We start from the raw sequence: 23696 nt of genomic DNA on the forward strand, positions 1-23696 counted from the left end.
ACCCTGTCTGTCTGTCTCTGCGGCCATAAAAGGCAGTGGCCTTTTTGCAGCCTGGCTTTCTCCTTCTGGCAAGGGAAAGTGCTCTCTAAGGGCTTCCATGAGCCTCAGTTCTTAAAAGCAACCTAATGATGGGGGTGCCAGGAATGCCACCAGAGCTTTGGTGTCAGAGAGCTTTGGGGAAGAAATCCAAAAAGAAAGAGGACTGTGAAGGGAGCAGAGCCAGATGAGGGGATGGAACATGGCCATTTTGAGAACAGACATAAGGTCCTTTCCCCTCCCATCCCTGATGGGAAGCACACTTCTGCCCCACAGCCATCTGCGACTTCTGCAGCATATGGTTTCCCCCCTTCATGTCTCCAGCCTTACTGAGACAAAGACTGAGAAGCGCAGCGTTACCTTGGGATTCTCACTTTACAGCCTTTCCATGACCTTTCTCTGTGACGCAAATCCAAGCAATGCTTTTTGTCTTCACTCTGCTGCCGACCTTGTCTGTCACCTTTTTCAGAGCAGCTGTCACTCCTCAGCAGCACTTCCGATCAGCAAGCTGACAAACCTGGGAAGTCATTGTAGGAACTTTGTAGAGATGGCACAGTCCGGCTGCGTTCCCCAATTTTTAAGTTATAATGTCACCCTTAGGAAGTCTTGGACTGCAAAGACCCTTTCCTATCAGACCCAGGGTGCCTTCACACTGCTTTGTTATCCTGGGATTGCTTAGGAGTTCTAGGACTGCTAAGACCAGTAACACTGCACACCTCTTGCAAGGCACAGCTTTTTATGGAAGTCGGTCACTGCTTGTGGGAATAACCATTTGCTTACGCTGCAGAAAGCCTTATTCTCCAGGTTTTCTGCCGGGGAAATAGGCACAGAAAAGGTGAAATTGATCTTTAGCACGCTGAGGATGGGAGGCGGAGTGATACAGGCATCCTAGGTCCTGTTCCCCAGCAGCAACCCACTGTGAACACGTTCACGTGCAGCCCAAGCACCTCTGCTTCAACATGCTCCTTCTCTCCTTGCTACCTACTCAGCCTGCCTGGCCCCTTCCAGCTGGGTACACATGGCTGTTTCCTCATCGCAGGTAGATGTGGCTCCTGTGCTCACACCCAACCCAGGCATCTGATCTGCACCACCCTGACACAGAACTCTGCCCTCTCCTCACATCACTTTGGAAACATGCCTCCCGCTTTACTATGATAAAGTCCACCCTGCTGCTCCCCAGTGCTTAATTCTGACAAACCGGAGAGGTGCTTATTCCCTTATAAAGGCCTTATAAAGTCAGTGTAAAGCTGAAAGTGCTATACCTTCTCTTCTCATCACCTCCCTGCTCCAGCTGCCACACCAGCTGAGCAGATTGCTAAAAGCAGGCAGCTCAGCAGAACTGGACGTTCATCTGATTCATGGAGCTTCTGCTAAGGTCTCATTTATGTTCCCAAATCGCAGTTCTGATTAGACTCATGCTGCAGCCTGGCTAACAGAAGTTGTGCAGGTGAGCTGGCAGCCTGATGCGATTCCTCACCCATTAATTGTCTTTGTTAGTCACAGACTGTCCTTTGCTCACAGGTCTTCATCACTTAAGCTTGGTAGAATGGCTTCTTAAAACCCACGCATTGACAAGACCAGCACTTAAGTCAGCCTTCATTTATGCTGGGTGGTGTAAACCTCCATCGGAGTCATATCTTATGACAGATTGAAGATAGGAAGCTCCTCCCACCCAGCAAATGAAAGCTCTCCTTCTCGTGGAGTAGCTTCCCACCTACAGACACACCAAACGCACGTTTAACTTCCTAGTCAAGGAGCAGCACACTGGTAATCTCAGCTCATACATCCCAAAAAGCTTTCATGCAATTAAAGGTGTTCTTCGGCAAAGCAGCCAAGCAGCACAGTAGAACACTGTTAGTTTAAGCTAAGGATATCCTTTTACCACACCTTTGTTAATCTATGACAGGTTGAGAGGAAATAGTCTCAAGCTGTACCAGGAGAGGTTCAGGTTGGATATTAGGAGAAATTTATGCTCAGAAGGAGTGGTCAAGTGTTGGCACAGGCTGCACAAGGGGGTGGTGGTGTTACCATCCTGGAGGCGTTCAAGTCAGTGGTCAGCAGTCTGCCTGTGGGAATGGAACATCCTGCAAACCTTGTGCTCCCTTCACTGGAGCAGACAGTCTGACCTGATAGAACAAACCTGGGGATGCATACTGATAACTGATGACAGTTAGCAAAGGTGTTTTATAGGGTTTGATGTAGCTCTGAGTATTTCAGTGGAAGTGGAAACGGCAAGAATGTGCAGCACTGTGTCTCACGCCTGGACTCCCCTAACTCGGTAGGGGCCAAATAGCTTTGCACAGCCAAGGGCAGAGTGTTTGTTATCTTAGGTTGTCCAAAGTCCGCCTGGGAGTTGCGTGCCAACGGGTAAACAGAAAGGATTGCTTAGTGTGAAGGGGAAGGTCCTGTGCCCCACTTACGGAAAGGGCAAGAAAGTCCCAGGCTTTAACTGGGAGTGCACTGTTGCTACAGGGATGCAGAGCTCAGCTTCCTCCACCAACAAGCACTTCGCCCTTCTTATCTCCCTCATGTTTCTCATGCTCTATTGTGAACCTATCTGCAGTGTGAGGATTTGGGCTATTCATTTATCAGGGGTAAATGTGTGCACGGGGCTGCAGCCATTGCCAAGAGGGCTGACAGCAGTCTAGCACCCCATCCTTGACTACCAGCAGCCAGCACTTGATCTTTTGGTTTGCATTCTCCCAGCCCACAGACACAATGGGGAGCTGATAAGCATGAGGGTAGGGGTTTTCCTCAGAGCCAGGTGCCTTGCTAGTGGCCGAGGTGTGGGGCTCAGAGCAAAATGTACTTCAGTGAGCCTGAGGGCAAATGATGTTGCTCATGTGTAGCCTGTAGGGCTCCAGCAGAGGCTGTGAAGAGACTGGGGCAGCAGTTCTGCCCCCCTATGTACCCTTGCAGCTTCAGCTAGTGTCACAATGCTAGCGACATTGAAAGTGAAGCTTGAGTCTTGAATTATCTTTTTTTTTTGGCTGATGGTTATATGCCACAAGCACATAGTCTTGTATTTGCTCTCCTCAGCTCAGTTCTGCTTATTACAGCACATGGGCAAAGACAAGAAATATGTAGGGCAGGAGAAGCTAGTTTGCAGCAATAGGCTGACAAAATTATCAGAAATCCCTAAATATAAAGCCTCTTCCAGGAAGGAGGGATAAGCAACGTTGTTTCATAACATATAGTATGTATATGTCAAAACACATCTGTTTCCAGAAAAAGACAAGGAACTACACTGCACTGTGCAAAGCTATCCAGCTCTTTATCTCTTTGAGTAGATGTGGCTGAAGTGATTTTTAAAAACAGGCAAATAAATGCTCCTCCCAAGGCAGGGCAGCTCCTAGGCAAGTGGCTGGAATAACGCCCATCCAGAGGAGGTCAGTAAGCCTGGCAGTGCTGCCTCCAAGGTAAAGACACAGATGGCATCGTCAAGGAAACTTACGCATTTTTCTTTGCATAAACAATAGAGCTGGCTTAGTCATCAGCTGAACGGCACGATCAAGGAAAATGTTCATCTTTCTGTTCAGGACTTATCTGCATCTGACTTTGATTTTTTGTCTTCTTGATTCATAAATACTGAGTGGATGATTGAAGGAAACAGCTCACAACTCTCCCCTCTCCTTGCTTTCTGGTTCCTTCTTTATACCAAGCCTACTCCTCCTGATAGTGTCACCTGCTGACTTCAGATTGAATGGCTTTTTAGCTTCTGGGAGGACTGACAGTGGGGAGACTCCGGGGCTGCCAGCAGCAGCAGGTGGGACCTCTGAAAGCAGGGACTCTGGGTCCAAAGTGCTGACCTGCTTCATCTCCAGCGCTGCAACCTCCCTGAGGCGCTCTGGAGAAGCTGACTCTTTTTGAAGAAAGAAAACACCTTTGGATTCCCCGTGGTATGGAGTAGTTGTGCCTTGGCAGGAATGCCAGCAACCAGGCACTGCTCATGTGGCGTCTGCTCCTCATGCTGACAGGCTCGGCTGGGCCCTTCCTGACATGAGGGGGTGACAAAACACCCATGCATGCAGATGTAGCATCCATACAAGTTCTATTCCTCCTGACTGTGGCCAAGAGGAAGGGTACATACAGTGGTGCTTCCCCTGGATGCCGATGTCTTGCAGATTTCTGTAGGTGTGATGCTTGTTCATCCTAGGACTGAGGCTTCCAAAGCTGCTGTGGGATTCTGCCAGCCTCTCTCAGACAGATGGCTATTTCCTCTAGAGGTGAGCACAGAGTGCTGTACATTCACATACCATGGCAGGGCAGTGCCTTACTGCCTTGGCGGAGTCTGTCACCTTTTCTGACTGATGTGGTGGCAGCAGCATTCAGTTGCCTTTTGGTCTCGCATGGGACTTGGGGGCATGGCTCAACCCATGCCACGAGTCACCCTCACAATTTCCTGCTTCCTGTCAGTGTGAGAAACCCTGTCTGCCTTCCTTTTTCCTTGCATCCTACAGTGCTTAGGGCTCTCTGCTGCTTCAGTTCATCATGCTGTGGCCAGAAATTCTTTGTGGACCCACCCAGGAGCTGCAAGCGAGATCACCACAGCCTTCAGGGGGTTTGGGAGCAGGGTTTCTGATCTGCCCACAGCGCACAGTAATGATGCTCTTGCTTCCAAACAGAATTTGCTGGACTACCATGTGCAGGTATGTTTCCTAAGGTGTGTGTGTGTGTAGATATTCCAAACTGGCTTTCTTCTTCAGCTGTGACCTGAGATGTCCCCTTCTAGCCACCTGAGAAGTGGCCTGTCATCAATCACAGAAGGCAGGCAACCAACTAATTTGTGTGCCTTACGTACTGATTTAAAGCCCGAACCTGCTCTGTGCCTTTACATAAGAAGGTCAAGGAGCTTCCTGGAACATGTCCAACAAAAGCCCAAACATGTCCAGTTTCTGCCTTGCTACCACGGCCTGTAAAGCCAGCCTGCATTGGGGCCATTCTCAATGTCAGAATCTGCCACAACCACACTTGTGTTTACTGCTGCTGGAGCCAAACTGGTAGGGGCAACTGTTTAAAATGTACAAAGTAGTTGAAATTCATTTTAGCAGCATGTGAAGCCCAGACATGTGATGTGCATGGCACACAATCCTGCGTACTCGGTGTGCTGAGCGGGCGGCAGCAGTATGAGGTGGCTGAAGATGTGCACTGCATGCTAATGACCATCCAGTTTGGCACTGTTGTGAAGAGGGGCTGCTAACATAGCTGCTGCTGTAATGTTACCATCAGTGGGAGAAAACTGCGGAGGAGACATAAGACTTTTGAGATTGCTGCACATCAATAGCAGCAACACCTTAGTTTCCCTCCCCCCCCCCCCCCCAGCCCCAGGGTTCCTTAAGCCTGGGCACTGAAGAAATTTCCCAAAGAAATCTACAAGCTCTGGTGCTGATACTCATTGAATCACAGAATCATTGAGTCACAGAATCACTAAGGCTGGAAAAGACCTTTAAGATCATCCAGTCCAACTGCTGACCCTTCCCCAGCATGCCCACTAACCACGTCCCTCAGTGCCACACCTCCAGGGATGGTGATTCCACCACTTCCCAGGGCAGCCTGTCCCAATACTTGACTGCTGTTTCAGAAAAGAATTTTTTCTTAATATCCAACCTGCAAGGAATATCAGCAGACCTTCCTGTTAGCCCTGTGCAGAGAAGGTCAATGTGCTGTCTTTCTTACTTTTCCTCTGCTCCTTTTCCCAAATGGCTCCTGGAACCTACTGCATCTCACCAGGTGCTGATGCTCTCCCTGCTAGGAAGAGGTGCACAGAGAGCAGCAACCCACAGACAGCTCCCAGACGTGATGGCTTCTTGCCAGAACCCTCAGATATTCCTGGCATCTTTTTGTACATCTTGTTTCTTGTGGCAGCACCCTGTGCAACACCCCCAGCAGGCCTCTGTTCTCAGGCAGATGTAATGCGGCTGCAGAGGGCTCACGTTCCCAAACTGCAAGGCATTTTGTATGGGGATTAGCTGTCCTATTTCATAATGACAATAATAGGCTTTTATAGCTCTTCTTAGGACGCTTCCCTGCATTAATTTGATTTAACAGTGATGAAAGCATTGTGCTAAGGGGACCCAATAACATTGGTCTCAAACCTGAGCGTGTCTTTGTTTATTGCACTTCGACACACAGAAGATTAGAGTTTGTGTCTGAAGCGAGGGAGCCCTCATGACACAAGACTCGGTTCACGTAAAGCCTAAGTCTGCCTGAGAAAATGCAGTGACGCAGAAGAGGGCAGGAAAGGGAAGAAGTTTCAATCCAAGGAGCATTATTTTGATTGCACTTCGGTATCTCGGGACTTTGAACCGTCACTCTTAGTGGTTCTTCCAAGTCTGCTGCTAGGTCTTTTAACCAGCTTGCTCTTTGCAAGGCATTCCTCAAACTCCAATTGACAATTTTCTCCTGCCTGAAACCTGAATTTGAAACATTTGAGCCAGCTTTAATACAATTCCTTTTCACTGTGTGGGTGGCTCAAAGGAGACCAGTTCTGGCACACAAACGCCTTTGTGGGGAAGGAACTCCAGATGGTTTCAGTTTCTAAACCATCCTGGCATGCTGTACGTGCTGCATGGCAGGCTAGAGGAGAGCTCTTTTACATCAGCCCAGCTTCAGGTTGCTGAGAGGATTTGGTGGACGGAGGGCTGGTGCACAGGTCTGGGTCCCATCCTGTTCCAAGTCAACGATGTGAGGCATTTTTCTCCTACTGGTTTGAGCAAAGCTGCAAAAAAAACTACTCCAGGGTCATTCAGCAACCGCTGCCTTGCAGGTTTTGCGTGATTAGTTATGTAAAGAAAGCCAAGCCTTAAAAAACAGTAGAAAGGAGAAATCACCGAATAGGCCACCAGACACTGCTTTCCTCAGCTGCTGAGGGAAAACAGAGACGTAGCCTGTACCTTCTGCTGTATGGAAAAGGTGGGAAGGATGACTTCACTGCTTGCTTTATTTTATCGCTGATGCAGGTTATGCTTGCCCAAGCTTCCCTGCAGCTCTCAAGACAACCCGAGCAATGTGTAATGCGTGGGAAATGCTGCTGTCCTACTGTGGTATCCCAGGGAGGAAGTGTTTCAGGGTGTGATCACTATTGCAAAGGTTTGCAATGTGGCCATAGATGACACAAATGTAAAGGTAATGCTGTTGTAAATAAATACCACAAATTGACAGAGTTGAAAACACCTGCTTGGAGGGCTGACTGGATTTATCCTGGGTAATGTGCATCTTAGGTTCTAAAGTGGCATGAAATGGGAAAAAGGGTGGCCCAGCAGGGGGAGGTGCAGCATAACAGTGGAGGATTTGTAAGTGAGTTCAGAGTAGCAGGGACCTCAGATGAGCAACTGTAAGCAGCTCCTCAGGGATGCAGGAATAAGCACTGAGGAGGTGTTTGCCATCTGCAGGTTTATAAGATATGGGGTATGCTAAAGTGAAATGAACCTCAAATGACAAAGCCGCATTGGATCTGCTCCACCAAGAGATGAACGTAGGGACTGTCAGCTGGAGTCAGTGGTAAGGAGGGAAATAAATGTGTTGAGGCTTGCTTAAAATCCCACTGAAGAGATCAGCGAAATCCTTTCATCTCTCAGTGAGAAAGTGCGAGACGTTCTTTCTAATTAACTTACTTTCTAATTAACTTAGAATAGAGGTGCTTCCCTTTTAATAGAGGGGAAGCTGAAATCCGGAAGTGACCTGGGATAAATTGCTGTAGTGGTATGTGGCCACGCAGCCCCAGCGAGCATCCCCAGTGGCCTGGGCCTCCAACCCCTCCTCCAGCACAGCCTTTTCTCAGAAGCAATGCCCAGGGAGGCTCTGTGCCTCCCGAGCTTCGTCCTTCCCAGAGCTGGGTGAAGTTGGGTGCTCAGCCCCCCCGAAATCAGAGTATTCCTGTAGCATGCAATTTTTAATGGCATGTGTCATTAGCCAGAGAGAGGACTCGCCAAGGGCTAGGGTGTCTTTTCTCTCGTAGAAGATTAAAAAGAGCAGTAATCAGCATACTGCATCTGTTTGGCATTTACATTTTTTAAAGCAAATCTGGGGCATTTCTGGAGACTGTTAGGAGAAAATCAGACTGGCCAGTTGTCTGCCTCCAGCCTGTATGAATGAAGTGAGAAGCTAAGAGCTGGAGCTGGACGCTGGGTGCTGGCAGGGCCTCCAGCTCTCAAGAGTGAGTCTCCAGGGCCGCGTGCTGGGAGAGCACCCTTCATTAACCACCCTGAGAAAACTCCTCCAGGCATCACCCTCTAAAAGAGCAGGAGATGACTGCCTCTCCCTGCCTCTGCCACAGCTGCCTGGCAGGTGCAACACTTCCCCAAAAACTAGCAGACAGCAGGAGCTCTAAGGGCCTGCATGCATGGCAATCCCATGAGTTGCCCATGAGATGCCCATGCATTGGCCATCTCAGCACTGGTGTCTGAGACTAATGTTTGGCTGATTTTGCAAAGTGTAAAACTGTCAGTGCTCTAATACATAGAATCGTTAAGGTTGGCGAGACACCTAAGACCATCCAGTCCAACCCCCAACCCACCCCCACCATGCTCACTGACCGTGTTCCTCAGTGCCACATCTCCACACTTCTTGAACATTTTCAGGGACGGTGACTGCACCACCTCCCCGTGCCACTGCACCACCACTCTTTTGGAGAAGAAATGTTTCCTAATATCCAACCTGAACCTCCCCAGTACAACTTGAGGCCATTATCTTTTGTCCTATCTCTGTTACCAGGGAGAAGAGGCTGCTCCCCATCTTGCCACAGCCTCCTTTCTGGGAGTTGTATGGAGCCATAAGGTCTCCCCTGAGCCTCCTCTTCTCCAGACTGAACAATCCCAGTTCCCTCAGCCACTCCCCATAAGACTCGTGCTCCAGATCCTTCACAGCTTTGTTGCCCTTCTTTGTAGTGAGGGGCTGAAAACTGAATGCAGTGCTCAAGGTGCAGCTCACCAGTGCTGAGCACACAGGGATGATCACCTCCCTGCTCTTGCTGATTGCACCATTTCTGATACAAGCCAGGATGCCATTGGCCTTCTTGGCCACCTGAGCACGCTGCTGGCTTATGTTTAGCTGGCTGTCAACTGACACCCCCAGATCTTTTCCCTCTGCATAGCTTTCCAGCCATTCTGCCCCCAGCCTGTAAGTATTGCACGGGGCAAGGTCCGAGGGTTTGCTGCTAACGCAGCCTGGCTGCCAGTGCAGAGCGCTCGAGGAAAGCTAACAGTGCAGTTTCTATACTATTAGACAGACGCATCACTATCTGAACAGAAGGACCAGAGTAGGACACACCAGGCCAGAAAAGCAGCTCACAAAATGTGCATTTCAGAAGGGGAATTGGAATGGACAACACTAAAGCCCCACTTGCCAGCAGCTCAGTCTCCAGAAATAATGCTGAAGCACTGAAGGGAGGAGAAGTCTCCAGGGGTTTCGCAAAGCTGAATGGAAAACAAACACAAAAACCCAACCAACCAAACAGAATTCGTTCAACCCCTCACACGTGGCAGCCAGCAGGGCAACAGCTGTACACAAGCATGGAATGGAAGCGACTAAAGCCTCTCTCTAACACGTGATTGATCCCGTTAACATCATGCTAGGGACTGGGGTAAGCTTAAGGTGGCATTTCTTTGGCTTGCTCTGGGCTGTCTGTGCTGGAGGCTGCTCCTGGTGCTGTTTGCTATAGGCTCTGGCTCTGTGCTAGCAGTTACCTCCTGGCTTCTGTGTGGCCCTTGCACAAATATGGGACAGCCAGAGAGTTAACTGGAGGCCAGAGGACACATGGGATATTTCCTCTGGTACCTTTAGTCAGCGTTTTGCCCTCTTTTATATATTCCAGTTACAGGCCTCCAATTCAGGCTTGTGACTTTTGAGCTGAAATGCAGCTCAGCTTTGGTTGGCCCAGAGTCATACAGGCTGCTGCAATGCCACGTGAATGTTCAGGACTGGGTGCATGGATATTTGGGGCAGGGTAGTGTCAGGAGTTGGAGTGCTGTCAGTGTAACAGCAAGCACAGTTTGCTGAAGGTTGCACAGCCTGCTGCAGGGCAGCGTGTCTCCTTTGCTACTTGGCCATAAGCAGCCCTTCCTGGCGCTATCCACAGATATGTATCTCACAGGCCAGCCAAGGCTTAACCAGGTAACATGCTGCCTCTATGCAAAGCTCTGACTGCATTTTTGCAAGCAGAGCCGTGAAGCTGCATGCCACTACCATCACTTCCTGCAGGAGGGAAACTGAGGCACGGAGGACTTTGCTAAGCAGGCAGTGGGGACCCGCTAGGAGAACAGCCTTGGTCCTGCACCCAGCCCTGCCTCTCCATCTGCCAACAAAGTGTTTCTCTTTTTCCTTCTAGAGTCTGGAATGGAACCAGTGGGATCACGCTGCTTCTCAAACACTGCAGCCTGAATTCTTGCACCAAGCCGTGCCCCACACATACAGCACTAACTTAAGAGACACTTTTTAAGCATCAGCATTGCCACAAACAGTTGGGTTGCACTGAACTGCAGGCAGCGATGTTTCATACCCAGGAGCTCCCAGCAGCCCTCTGCGAGCACAAGGCTGGGCTTGAGTGTGAGCACACACGTACTCTCAGAAGCCGGGAGCAGTAACATGAGGACTCCAACCCAGATTTCAGGCAGGGATCACCTAACAAAAAGCAGCCATCTCGCTGCAGGCACAGAGCCATGGGACGAAAGCCAACATACACTGCTGCGTAGCAGCTAAAAGGGCTTACAGGAAGGATTTCTAGGATCATGCAGAAGCAAACAATCACTGGCTTCAAAAATCATACACATCCTGCCCACAAAGAACAATATCAATCGCAATCTCCCGCTGCCTACTTTAAATGGCTGGGAAAGATCCAGCTCCCAGACAGCTGCAACCGATCCCCTTCTTGCCTGCCCCCACACCCCCCCCCCCCCATCATGTGATGGTCCTGCCCAAGTGATTTAAGCTGCTGGAGCCGAGCGCTGAGTCACGTTGGCTGTGGAGCAGGGGCTTGGGGCGTCTGCATCATGGAGCAAGTGAGTGCCCCAGGCAGGACTTGGGGGTGGCTGCCTGTGGGTTCTGGGTCGGTGCCAGAGGGAGGAGGAGACAAGGATTAGGCGAGAGGAAATGCTGGGCTGATATGAGGCTGTGGGAGGAACAGCTAGGGCCGACTGGCTGTCTTTCTTTTCTAGCGTGTTATTTAAGTAGGGAAGCTGTTTTAATGCATGTTTTATTTTAAAGTTTTGAGACCGTCTGCAGCTTACAGTTTGAATATCCTTTCTTTAATTTTTCCTTTTTTGAAAAATGCATTTTGGGTCCAGGGCTATGCTAAGTTTGTACAACAGCAGTAGGAAGGAGGGCTGCGTGTGCTGCCCCTGCCCTGGCACTATGCCTGTGCTTTCGGCTGCACTCCAGCGGGGCACCACAAGCAGAGCCCCAAGGCAGCGCTGTAGAGATAAGCAGTTCAGTGGCCGTGGGGACTGATCTTATTAGCCTCATCCTTGGGTACAGCACCGAGCAGGCATGAAGACTCCCAGTTTGGGTTGGGTGGCTGTCCGAAGGCTCCCTGAGCTCTGGAGCAGCCCACAGCTACTGGTCATGCAAGAAGAACCAGCCCACGTGAGCAAAGTAGAAGCTCATCTCCCTATCTTATCTGCTATGTGGTTGGGCTCTGCACTATTGCAGCTGAGCTTGGAAGCACAGGCATAGAAGCATGGTTCGGGTTAAACTTAACCACACCAACAGCATCTTCCTCTTAGCTGAAGGAGGTGGGGATTTTACCTGCTATTTTGGGGGCGTGTGGCTGAAGAAGTGAATAATCTGGCTCCAGGGGTGGTAACAAGCCCTCTTCATCCCCACAGGAGCTTCCCTAGGTGTGTTTGTTTGGCTCTGCTGGGCTGTAGCCAGAAGTAGGCTCTCCTCTGTGCACATAGCTCTAGGTTAAGCCATCAGGTATTTTGGGTTGCCCTTGTAGGGTGGAGATTCCCCTGGAGAGGGGACACTGTTACAAAAGCTAACTGCTATTAATCCTGTGCTAAGGCTGCTGCTGAGTGAAAGATGCAAGCTTCACTGTGAGGCTGTCCTTTGTAGCAGCTGGTAGATCAGCCACTCAGTCCACCCCTGTCCTCATTGCAGTGGCTACAACCAATTCCCCATCAGCTTGTGCTGCTCAGTGGGGTGACGGCACAGGACTGGTAGCTGTGGCCCGGGATTCTCCAGCAAATGGCTGGGGCAGTGTGGTTGGTGCAGCCCTGGCTCTAGCACTGAATGGCAAAGGCCCTTGGGTCTGTGGGACCTGGTTTGTGCCTCACACCAGGCAGGGCTGGTGGGCTGCCCTTGGGATGCTGACCCCTGTGGTTTGGTCCTACAGGGACTGGTTGTTACCCAGCTGGATGTACAGCCTGGAGAGTGTGTCAAGGTCAAAGGGAAGATCCTATCCGATGCCAAAGGGTGAGTGAAGAGATGGCAGTAGGGGCCTGCAGTCTGGAGGCTCCTGTCTTCCCAGGGGTTGACAGAGCTCCTACTGGGTTCAGCCTGTTGGCACTGGGTAGCTGGGCATTTCATCATCACTGCCTCTCCATCTCCCCAGGTTTTCTGTGAATGTAGGGAAGGACAGCAGCACACTCATGCTTCATTTCAACCCTCGCTTTGACTGCCATGGGGATGTCAACACTGTTGTGTGCAACTCAAAGGAGGATGGCACGTGGGGTGAGGAGGACAGGAAGGCTGACTTCCCTTTCCAGCAGGGCGACAAGGTTGAGGTGAGGTGCCAGGGGTCTGTGCAAGGCCCTGACTTAATGTACTCGTGGGCTGAGGGCAATTTTTCTAATGCTACCATGTGGAGAAGGGGCAGGTATGGAAAGGGAATTAGACAAGGGAAGAGTCCTGCAGCTGGCCAACTGCGTGGACTGCTCTGAGTCAATGCCTGACAGCTCAACTGTGTTTAGTGCCCCACTTTGGCCTTACTCTGTGAGGTGTGCAAGTAAGAGCAATTATAACACTGAACTGTGATTCAGACCTTTTCCCTTAGTTGCGGAAACTTAGGACTGACCTTGGGCAGAGCAAACCAGCTTCACCTCTGCAGGGAGGGGACTGAGCTAGCAGGCATTGCCTTGACCACCTGTGGGCATCTTAGCTGTCCTGCAACCACTGTGCTGGGAGAGGGGAGCCTGCTTTGTGACCTGTGATGTGCTAGCCTTCCTTCTTGTCGTTCCTTACAGATCTGTATCTCCTTTGATGCAGCAGAGGTCAAGGTGAAGGTGCCTGAAGTGGAGTTTGAGTTTCCCAATCGGCTGGGCATGGAGAAAATTCAATACCTGGCTGTGGAGGGTGACTTTAAAGTGAAAGCTATTAAGTTCAGCTAACTGCTATAGCTTGGTTTTGTTTTCTTTTCCCTTGCATTGTGAAATAAACCCAAACTTGCCATGGCTGCTTTCTCTGCTGTTTCCTGCTCTAATCTGCTTGCTCGTGTGTGCGTGCTCTGGGGGTAGGCAGTGGGAAAGGGTATGTGTTCACCTATATGCTCATCTACACTACTGCCTTGCAGCTGCCATTGAGCTAGACCACACCGCTGGCAAAGTATAACCTACTGTGACCTGAGCTCCTGTAGCAGTAGGTGCTCCTTGAACCCTGTTTGCTGCAGTGAGTGGTCTCTGGCTGTTTGCTTCCCAGACTCTGGGGCTAGTCCCAGGCTGCTGTGACAAAGAAGCTCTAACAAGTGTGTGTTAGGCATGCCTTGTGCCATCCCCTGTCCAGGCAGTGCTACTCCATCCTCCTTGCTGGAGAGGTACAGGGCATGGCTTGTGCTTTTGCAAAAAGCTCTGCTCTAAGAAAATGGTTTGACATGTTGCAGGCTGGCACTGAAGAGCAGGCAAATTCAGTGAACTGCACACACTGGGGAAGAGACAGAAGTGAAGGGCAAGACCTGAAGTGTCTCTGCTGCTTCACAAACTGTGGTCTTGACACTGTCAGAGACCCAGTGATACAGTCAGTGTCTTAGTTATGTGGCAGGTAGGGATACTAGAAGTACTGCATCCTTAGTGCACCAAGAAAAACTAATTGCAGCTGGGGGGAGGGGGGGAGGGGAAGGGAAGCTCAGTGAATTGTCTCTTCCTCTTGAAACTTCTTGCTCTTCTCATGCAATGCCTTGGAGTGTGTCTGCTACAGCTACTCCCAAGCTGCCTGCTAGCTATGTCCAGACAGGGCTTGCCATAGCATTTGAGGACCTAATGAGAGAAAATGGATCCCTGCCCACTGAGTGTGAGAAACTTAAGTGTGGTGCTGGCCCTGTGGCTGTCACAGCTGTGACAGTCAGACCCTCAGTTGTGCTGGTGTGAGGTGCTGCCTTAGCCAAATACTGCTGCGGTGGTGAAATTTGACCCCTGTTGGCTAAACCCTCACAACAGGGCTGTTATGGTCCAGGCTGTATTTGCTGTTACTTGGAACAGCTGAGTAGCCAGGCCAGCTGCCGGGGAAAGGGAGTAACCCTCTGCAGAGTATTTCAGCCATTTGAATGCCTTTTATGGGGAGGCTGCCCTGGCCTGTACTGTGGCAGCTGCCCAGAGCTGGGGAATCTGTGAGGTGACTTGCTTTGGAGGTGGCTTTACTGATAACCTTTTCTCTCTGTTTCCTGGAAACTCCGTTATGGAGGCCTTCTTGCAGCCCTGCCAGAAAGGCATGGGCCATAGCTATGCCTTGCCAGTTACCTTGTGGGCAGAGACATGGCAATGCAGTTCCTCCTGTTTAGCCTCCAGAGCTGATGCAGCTAATGCCAGTGAGGGACTGGCAGTGTGCAAATGAGCAGGATGCTTTCTGGGCATTTCTCTTCCAGGGTAGTATGCATGTCAGGAGAACACCCATCAGAAGGCTCTGCTGCACTGACCAAGCTCAGCAAAAGTTTCTGCTCTGCATATGGTGGCAAGGCATAGAAGAGGCTGCTGTAACCGCTGTCCTTTATGGGAGCAGGGTACAGGTAGCATATGCATCCCTGCATTGCAGAAGCCTGGCTATGCTGTGGGGCTACCTCTTCTGAACTGGACAGAGACACAGATAATGGTACTTAAAATTTTGGTCCTGCATATACTGCATTACACTGAATCACAGAAGGGTCTACGCTTTGCCCTGTCAAGTAAGTCTTGAGGTTTGGTGGGTTTTCTGTTTGTTTGTTTTAAGGTTACTGATACTTTTTGGTGGGAGAGTGGGGAAAAAGTGGCTTTTGTTTTGTTCCCCTTCTCTCCTGTCATTTAATGTCTGAAGGTATACTAAATTATAAGGTATTCAAACTATCAGAAGTACAAAGTTCTTACTTCACAGAGGGATGCGGACCTTACAGCCGGTCCCCCGCCTGCTGGCTACTCCACTTACAGGAGGTATGTGTCTGTCAGCACGGACAAGAGTAAAGCTGATCTCACTTTTTGTCTGTTAAGTTCTCATTTCTAGGTAGGCTCAAAGTACAAATGGGGGCTGTCCCCCTCCTATACTTTCCTCAGCAGTTAATTAGGCTTATCCTGCTTTCTAACTAAAGAGACCATGGGAGAAAAGGGAGCAAGGAAGCCTTTGCCAGCACTTCCTGCTTCTTTTGTTCTCCCACATCCCATATCTATAAATGCTCCTGTTCATACAAGTGACACTGGTGAAAAAGGCAGAATAAACATGAAGTGTCCTAGCTGGCCCCTAGAGTTACAAGAAGAGTTCACCTCTGTTAGAAAGACCGGGAAAACTAGTATGACATGCCCTGCTGCAGACAGAAGATGCTAGTGAATGTAAAATGTCTTGTTCCTGCTAAGTATGCCTTCCTTGAAATTCATGGTGCACGTGGCTTTTTCAGTATCCTTGGGAACCTGAGGCCTGCTTGCTCTAGGGAGGAGCAGAAAAGCACAGCCAGCATGGCCTAAGAGTGTGCCTTTTCTACTTAAATCCTGTCAAGTCTGTTGCCAGTCTTTCAGTCCAGCAACACTTCCCAGAGGAACCAAGAGCCTACAGGTTGTCCAAGCACTGAGATCAGGAGGTGGAGGAAAACCCTGATCCCTGCTTCTGCTGACTCCTTTAAGTTTGCTATGTTCAAGTCAGCTTCCATTCCTGTCTATTCACTAGGAATCAAAGCTGTAGCGCTTCCTTGCCTTACAGCATCATGGAGTGGGATAAAGGGACCTTGAAGACCCTGGAAAACAGCTGTGAGATTGCTATAATGAACACAGAATAAGTGATGTACGTTATCACCTCACTTAAAGGAAAAAAAAAGAACAAATGCTCAACATTCTGTGCGGGGCCTGAAAGAGTAGTGATGGGCAAGACAGACCACCAGCCAGCTTTGTCTTCTCAAAAATAACTTGTTTCTGAGCTGTTCATGCTAACATTGCTTGACAGAAATAGGCCACCCAACTGACTTTGTAGCTACGCAAGCGTGCATGTAACCCTCTTCAACACAGCCTCAAAAGACAGCTGCAGGACACTGTGCACCTAGAAATGGGGGATGGTGTACGTGCAGTGTCTGCAAGGTGAAAGCTGAGAAAGCCAACAAGCAATGCAGGTTGTGGTAGGAGACAGTTGGGTCACTTCCCACTTAGCTTATGTCTTTACAGCAAGAAGATAGGTGAAATTTGTTTCTTCCCAACAACAGACTTATAAGAATGCAACTGGTGTGTGTTGTGCAAAATGAGAAGGTGATTTCCAGTCAATTTTTGGAAAAGTACTGGCTGTACTGACAGCTATGTTTGTTCTTTACCTGCCCACCTCCTGCTTCCATGGCCCTGCTCCTGATCTTTACAAGGTAGTGAGAAATTCTACCACTCATTTACTTTTAGAAATTCAGTCTCAAACCTAAGCTGCATTGCCTGATAATTGCTTCCCCTTTCTGGGGCTGAGCACTGGAAACCTTTGCTACACAGTTACCCTTTTTTTGTACCATGATGATGGTCTAAGCACTTCTCAAGGGATATGGCAAGCACCTGGCTGCCACCACTGTACCAGCACATGGTGTTGACACAGCCCTGGACATGGGCACAACCATGTTCCCCACATGTGAAGACCCTCCCTTGTGGAAACCAAACCCCCGCTCTCTGCCAAGCTGCAACATATTTCCCTCCCCTCAGCTCCTGCCTAGTTAGTTGTTCCACAGTGGGTGTAAGCAGACAGGTGCAGGCTGCAAAGTCTTCCTCTGTGGTGAGAAATAAATATGTGCACACACTCACATTTTTCAGCAGGCTCCAGAGCGATGTGAATGTCCCCCAGCAGTGCACTGTCTGCAGGCTCCTGGCCAGCCATCCTGAGCCTCACTGCCCTCAATTACCTCACAAGTGCTAGTGGAAAAATCACACCAGAGGGGTGGGCTGCAAGCCCCTCTACTCTATTGTTTTTTTTGTTTGTTTGTTTTTTGAGATTTTGGCACAGATGGGTGCTGCACCCCTGCAGCATGAGGCAGTGACAGAGTGCCCAGTGGGGCAGCTGTGTCTGGTGGCACCATGAGGTAAAATGGCGCCTTCCCGCCTTCTGCCCCCAGTCAGCGCCTCACTACACTGAACCGGCCTGGGCAAGGAATGGATGCTTGCAGAAAGCTGTTGCCTCCTTCAAAATCTCCCACCATACCTTTTTTCTTTTTAAAAACATTATGCTTTTAATTATTTTTTTAAACTAATTTTCTTATTTCCGCTAAACCTAATGCCTGTGCTACACTGACTTGCATTAGAAATTTTGGGCAGCCCTGACAGGAAGACATGGTCTCCAGTTGCAAATCACAGAGAAAAAAGCTGGTGGGCTCCAGCTTACAACTTCTCTTTGTAGCACACAGAAAAATTGGTTCTTCTTCCTAAAGCCTAAAGAAACTCAGACAGATGTGCTGAGAGCAGTCAGCCATTCTTCACAAATGGAGACCAAAATTTTTCACAGTGACAGGACAAGGGGGAATGGTTTCAATGGAAAAGGGAGCAGATACAGGTTTGATGTTAGGAGGAAATTTACTCAGAGGGCAGTGAGGCACCACACAGCTGCCCAGAGAGGCTGTGGGTACCCCATCCCTGGAGGCGTACAAGGCCAGGTTAGATGGGGCTCTGGGTAACCTGAGCTGGCAGGTGGCAGCCCTGTGCATGGCAGGTTTTCTACAGTTTGTACTGCAGAGTGACAGCAGAGCCTGGCCGAATGGGGTAGAAAGGACCATCTCCTGCTTGGAGACCACTCTGGCCAGATAAAACATCGTCAGTCACATAACATGTTTGTTCAGTAATGTATTGCTAGAAAAGCCTTGTAGTTTGTAAGAAGCGTACAACACTGCATTTACGTGACCTGCAGGCTGCAGAGACGAGCTACAGTCCTATAGGAATGCAACCGAACCATTATGCCACCCACAGTCAAGGTGAGTGAGCGTAAAAGAAGAACCAGCTCTTACTTGAATTGAACCTGGCCAAACCCAGGGATGAAGTCCCCAGTTATGCCCCTAGTCTGCTCTTACTGATCTGAAGCATAGACTCTCTAAACAAGTCACTGTGCTAATCTTCAAGAATTCTATGGAGTTGCTATGAAATGCTATCTGGGTTGGTTTGCTCGCTTCTCTTCTTCACCACTCTAAACAAGCATGCCAGAGGCTGAGCTGTATGATGGATCAGGCCTGACATGTGGACTGTTCTGGCACTCTGTGATGGATTTTATAATAGGCAACCATCACAAAAGATCTTGTGTGTAAACTTACAACCAACAGACCCTAGTGCGTAAACACTGCTCCCTAGATTTAGTCTCGAGGAAAGCATCTGACATGAATTCCTTGTGACCATCAATGGCCCAAGGGCTCTGTTAAAAGGGAAAAAAAGCAAATTGTAATTCGGGTGACTAGATCTTCACAGAGTATTACATCACATGGAACTGCACAGCCAAGCAGACTGCAGGGGCATCATGTTGCTGAAAGCATGTGAGGACATACTAAGAGCTGCTTCAGCATCCCTCACTGCACAGACAGCATCGCAGTGCAAGTGCACATCTCCATCTTTTTCCTTTTCCCCGTGCTAGGTCTGGGTGCAATGACAGCAATGAAGTTTGATTACTTTCAAAGGCCAGGAAAGAAAAATTCTGTGGGGTAACACTGATTTATACCTGCTTTTTTTTTCTTAACAGGTTCCTCTTAAATTGACTGGAAATTGAAGATAACAGTTTCAGGAACACTAACTCATGAAAAATGATGCCCCACTCTCTTCCCTGTGACTTTTCTGATAGGCCTCAAAGGTGAAAGCCAGTTAGTACTAAGTAAACAGTAATTTTCCCCCGCAAGTGAGATGCTGACTGAGAGTGAGGATGAAAAACACGGGGAAGGCAGATGCAGCAGAATTGCCAGGTCACAGCCTGAACCAATGGTTGAGCACCAGGCGAGGAGGCGTAGCTAACCCAGGGAGCTCAGGTGCAAGCAGTGCACCTGAGTGACTGGAAGGGGTGAAGCTTGGATACACTCTTCCTCACCCTCATTTAAGGGTCAGCAGCTGAGGGAGCAGTATCTTTCTGTATTGTACTCCTCTTAAGCTGTCCCTGGTTGGTGGAAGGGGTGAGCTAATTTTTCTTTCTTTGTTATCTGCTATTGCTCCATAGTGCCTCTATCCCATTAGAAGGCACCGACATTGCCTTCTTTTGCCCTACAGCAGATCATACAGTAGCATCCCTGAGAGGCAAAGATGTGTACTCTCGACTGGAAAGACAGAGGAAAGGAATAAGCAGACGAAATACAGATCTATATTCCCAGTAAGACAGCAATGCAAATCATGCTTCCTGTATCTAACTTGCTGGGGCTGTTTTTTGCTACTGAAGCCATGTAGCTATAGGTTCAGATCTGAAAATCTCATAGAGCCCAATTCAACACTCACGTTTGTTTCAGTGAATGTAAAAGGACGAGACAATAACTGTAAAATTCTGTCCATTATACTTCTGTTCTGTGAAATTATGCCACCACTCTGCCAACTAAGTTTACATTATACTCTAGTTCTAGGAATATGACAGAAAAGCAAGGTGGGAAAAGGAGTAATGAACTTTTTGCTAAAGGCACCAAGAAATAGATCTACTGACTTTGCCAATGCTTGCTTACCTTCAAATACATGTCAAGATGTGCTTCTGCCAAGCTCAGCAAACGCAGCAGTTAGGAGAGCAATTTTTGAACAAAGTTATGCAAAGGCTATTGCTCCAACGATAAAGAAATGTGAGCTTTAATTCATTCTTCATCTGAAGATCTTAGCTGTTAGAGAAATGTAAAATAACTATCACCTGCCTCATTTGCTGATGCTTGTGTGTACAGTGGGAGCATATGGAGAGCTTAGCAGACCACAAAGCCATGCCAAATATCTGAATTTCTTGCAAACCACCGCGAACTCTTAACCTCAAAGTTTTTAGCTGGAAACTCTACAACAGAAACAGTTTTATACACTATTTAGTAAAACCTTATAGACTACCACCACAAGGCTGGCCAATGGCCCACTGCTCAGAAACACCTGACCTGCAAGCATAACACCAGCATACTGAGAAAGACTTGGTGTTGCTGCCTGCAGCACTTGTGGGCAAAGGTAGCTTTGCTGCTTGCACTACAGCATGCTGCCCTTGAAATGGGGGCTGGTTCCTCCAGCACACAGGCAGACCCTGCTTAGCTGGGAGGCTCTTCCTGACCTGAGGGAAAGCTGCAGGGCTTTCTTTCTCAGGAAAGAACATGCCAAATAGAAAAGGCCCTGTTGGCTGGTCCTAGCCTGTTCACAAAAGCCTATCAGATTTGCTGGTCTTTTTGACTCATTTTGGTAAGTGCAGGATGAAAGGATGGCTGTAAAAAAATTAAATGAACACAATTTTCAAATACACCAAATTAAAGGTATTGTGGAGGTCCTCTTTTCCCTTTCCCTTTCCCTTCCCTTCCCTTTTTTTCTTTTTAGAAGAAATTAAATGCTTGGATTGGCTGGAAACAGCTCCCCCCGCCGTTTTCCTGAAATCCTCCCAAACAAAGAATCATCCTTGAGTACCCCCAAAGTACTTCTGATTTTTTGATTCAGCTATTAAGGTATAAAAATCAGTTCCCCTGATTAGGGTTCTCATAAAACGCTGTATAAAGCTGAACAACATGTAAGCTCTGGATACGTTTGCTGTCATTGCAGGCATCTGGCTTACTTCTTCACAAGGCATTAAAATACCAGGTAGATTTTATTTGGGGCATTGGAGAATTGATGCTTTACATGACAGGAAGGCATAGGTAAATTTTTCAGCCTGCCAAGCTGCCTGTGGTAGAGCTATATGAGCTATTCAGAAACACAAATGGAGCTTTAAAACTGGCACTGAAAGCAATGAATGCTGTAATTTTCAGACACGTGCTGGAGCTGACATTCATAATGAATGGACTTAAAAGCTACACAACTAAAATTTCTGCTCTGTTCCTGGTGGCACGATGAACAGTGCAATCCTCTGGAGAAAAGAGATGCTTGAATCCCTACTACAGCTGGAAATCTCTGCAAGCTTAGGAAAGAGACAACCTGAGTCTGACTCATCACTTGCAGTGGCGATCTTTTCAGGCAGCTTGTAGCCACATCACTTAAATGGCAACAGAGCTCATTAGAGAAGACAGAAACATACAGAAGAAAGGACTCTCCCCCACTTTGCTTTGCTGAATGCCAACTGGCAGCAATTCTCCAGCATTTGGTAAATTGATAAAGTATAATCAGGCAAATTTAGTTATTCCAGGCTGCGCTGACTAAGAAATAATCCAATAGTCCTTATAGTAGGATTTCAAGTTAATGCTTCCTGTGGCTTGTAAGTCAATTTCTAATGAAATGGATTCAGACAAATGAGATACTACTGTGTGAAAATAATCCTAGTGTACATCATCCCTTCAGAAAAACAGGCCTATAAATAACGTCCTTAGAGATCCCTCTCGCATCTCACAGAAATGCATTCAAGCTGCAACAGTAACCCAGATGATGAGTTTGATAAGTTAGAACAAAGACAGACTCCCCCTCAAACCTCCACACTGAGTACAGAGCAGGATTGATTACTTTACGCTAACTCCTGAGATGCAAGTTCCCAAAAAAGCATATTTAAACTAGAGAATCATTGGATCGCAAGGTACTGAGGAGGACACATTGCTTTCTTCTGGCCAAGATGTCCCTCATACGGACACTGACTAGTTATCTTCAGCGTGTGTTGAAACAGGTTGAAGCTTCTTCTGGTAGCCTTTTATTATATTAAAAAAACAAACAATAACAACAACAAAACCACAAAGAGATGTTCCGGGCTAATGCATCACTATCTTTGGGGTTCCCTCTTTTTGTTAAAGTTTTCACAAAATACAAAATTAAATGTCTTTTCTACATACAGAACAAAGTAGAATCAAGCAACTGATTAGAGTATGTACAAAAACTTACACATCGCCTCGTTCTTTAAAAAACATAAATATCAATAATGTTCAGTAGGATGGGTTGGTTTTATTTTTAAGGCTTCATTCTTTTAGATCCTTCATTATTTAATGAGGTGCCAGGTAGGCAGGAAAAGCAGGAAAGAGAGGACGTGATTTTTTTTTTATTAAAAGTAACGTGTTTAATTCTCATGAGTCTCTTCTTCATCTCTGTTAGGAGGAGACACAATTTAGTTTCGTTCCCTCCAGAGTGATTTAAGTTTCCAGGAAGCAGTGGTGGAAGGAAAGAAAAATAAAACCCTTATTATTGCTATTTGTTTCCTCCACCGAAATCTTGTTTTAAACCTGTCTCTGTTCATTGTCACTGTAGAGAACCATCTGCGCAGTACTCGGATTAAATAGACTCAAGCAGGAAGACTTTGCCCCAGGTCCACATGGGAAAGGTTAGAGTGAGGATGAGACTGCTGGAAGTGTTTTACCGTTGACTCCAGCAGAGGTAGCAAGTGCTGCAGCTAGGGCAGCTGCTGCTGTTGCATCCCTGGGCGTGAAGTCTGTGGGGAGGCTTTCCATCAGGCACTTGAGCTGCTCCTGACCCAGTTTGATTTTATCATCTAGCTCTCGCTGCTCTATGAGGAGCGCGGACTTCATCTTTACAAAGTGCTGGTAGTCCTGGAGCTGTTCCTCAGAGAGGTAGTTGCCCAGGATGTCCAAAACCACCCGTTCTCGACGGTCAAGGTTTTCCTTCAACTCCCGGGCATCTTCATGCTGGCCAGCCAGCAGTTTCCTCTTCTCATTCAGAGAGCTCTGTACACACCAGAGAGAGCACTTCAGTATTAGCAGCACCAAACTCACTGACCCCCCCTCTTCTGCCCCGACACCAAATTTGCCGCCTCTCACTCAGGCAGGTTAGCTGCTAAGTTCCCAGACGCACAGGTAGGAGCCTGTGGAAGGAGGATGAGTTCCTCATTGTGGGCCAAATGTGAATCCCACTAAATGTGAATGTGAATGCTCCGATCAATGTGGGGTAGAAAGGACCCCAAGAAAGTCAGTAATACTCGCTCAAAAGCAGCGACTGCCAGGAAAATGTGGCTCTGTCTCCTACAACCACCCAAAGAATGCTAAAATGTGGCTTCAACAGAAGTAAAAGGCAGCGGGTTGCTTCACAATATAAAATACCATGCAGCCTTTCTTCCACATGCTGGTCACAGACATGCTGTGCCAAACACAGACACTGTTTGGAGATAAAAGCCACAGGATCTGAGACGACTGTACAAACGAGAACCAAGATTCCTAGGGACAGAACCACGTTTGCTATATGGCTCATACAGAATCAGCGAGGCACCTGCCTTTG

General features: G+C 48.3%; 2 protein-coding genes across 18 annotated transcripts in view; one reads left to right on the top strand and one right to left on the bottom strand.

Annotated features, from left to right (window-relative positions):
* The first annotated feature begins 10983 nt into the window (after positions 1 to 10983).
* On the top strand, positions 10984 to 20809 carry LGALS1B (galectin 1B). 2 transcript variants are annotated; one of them, XM_015276160.4, is made up of 5 exons: positions 10984 to 11030; positions 12365 to 12444; positions 12584 to 12755; positions 13215 to 13323; positions 19093 to 20809. In XM_015276160.4, the coding sequence occupies exons 1-5, from the start codon at positions 11022 to 11024 to the stop codon at positions 19101 to 19103; spliced, it is 381 nt and encodes a 126-aa protein (XP_015131646.1). In that variant the 5' UTR covers positions 10984 to 11021; the 3' UTR covers positions 19104 to 20809. The 2 variants fall into 2 exon arrangements, with proteins under 2 accessions (XP_015131646.1, NP_996788.1); NM_206905.2 differs by lacking the exon at positions 19093 to 20809 and having other exon boundaries at positions 13215 to 13423.
* Positions 20810 to 22144: 1335 nt separating this feature from the next.
* SHROOM3 (shroom family member 3) overlaps positions 22145 to 23696 on the bottom strand; it is a 139926-nt gene continuing 138374 nt past the window's right edge. For all 16 annotated transcript variants that reach the window (XM_420592.8, XM_004941163.5, XM_015276436.4 and 13 more), the window contains one exon: positions 22145 to 23149. In XM_420592.8, coding sequence (XP_420592.5) covers positions 22790 to 23149 — 360 coding nt within the window. In that variant the 3' untranslated portion in view covers positions 22145 to 22789. The remainder of the gene's footprint in view (positions 23150 to 23696) is intronic.

Source organism: Gallus gallus, chromosome 4, assembly GCF_016699485.2.
Source record: "Gallus gallus isolate bGalGal1 chromosome 4, bGalGal1.mat.broiler.GRCg7b, whole genome shotgun sequence".
Lineage (NCBI taxonomy): Eukaryota > Metazoa > Chordata > Aves > Galliformes > Phasianidae > Gallus > Gallus gallus.

Coding starts and splice junctions, on each gene's coding strand:
- LGALS1B (NM_206905.2), top strand. Junction 12,445..12,583: donor ATCCTATCCGATGCCAAAGG/GTGAGTGAAGAG, acceptor CCATCTCCCCAG/GTTTTCTGTGAATGTAGGGA. Junction 12,756..13,214: donor AGCAGGGCGACAAGGTTGAG/GTGAGGTGCCAG, acceptor CGTTCCTTACAG/ATCTGTATCTCCTTTGATGC.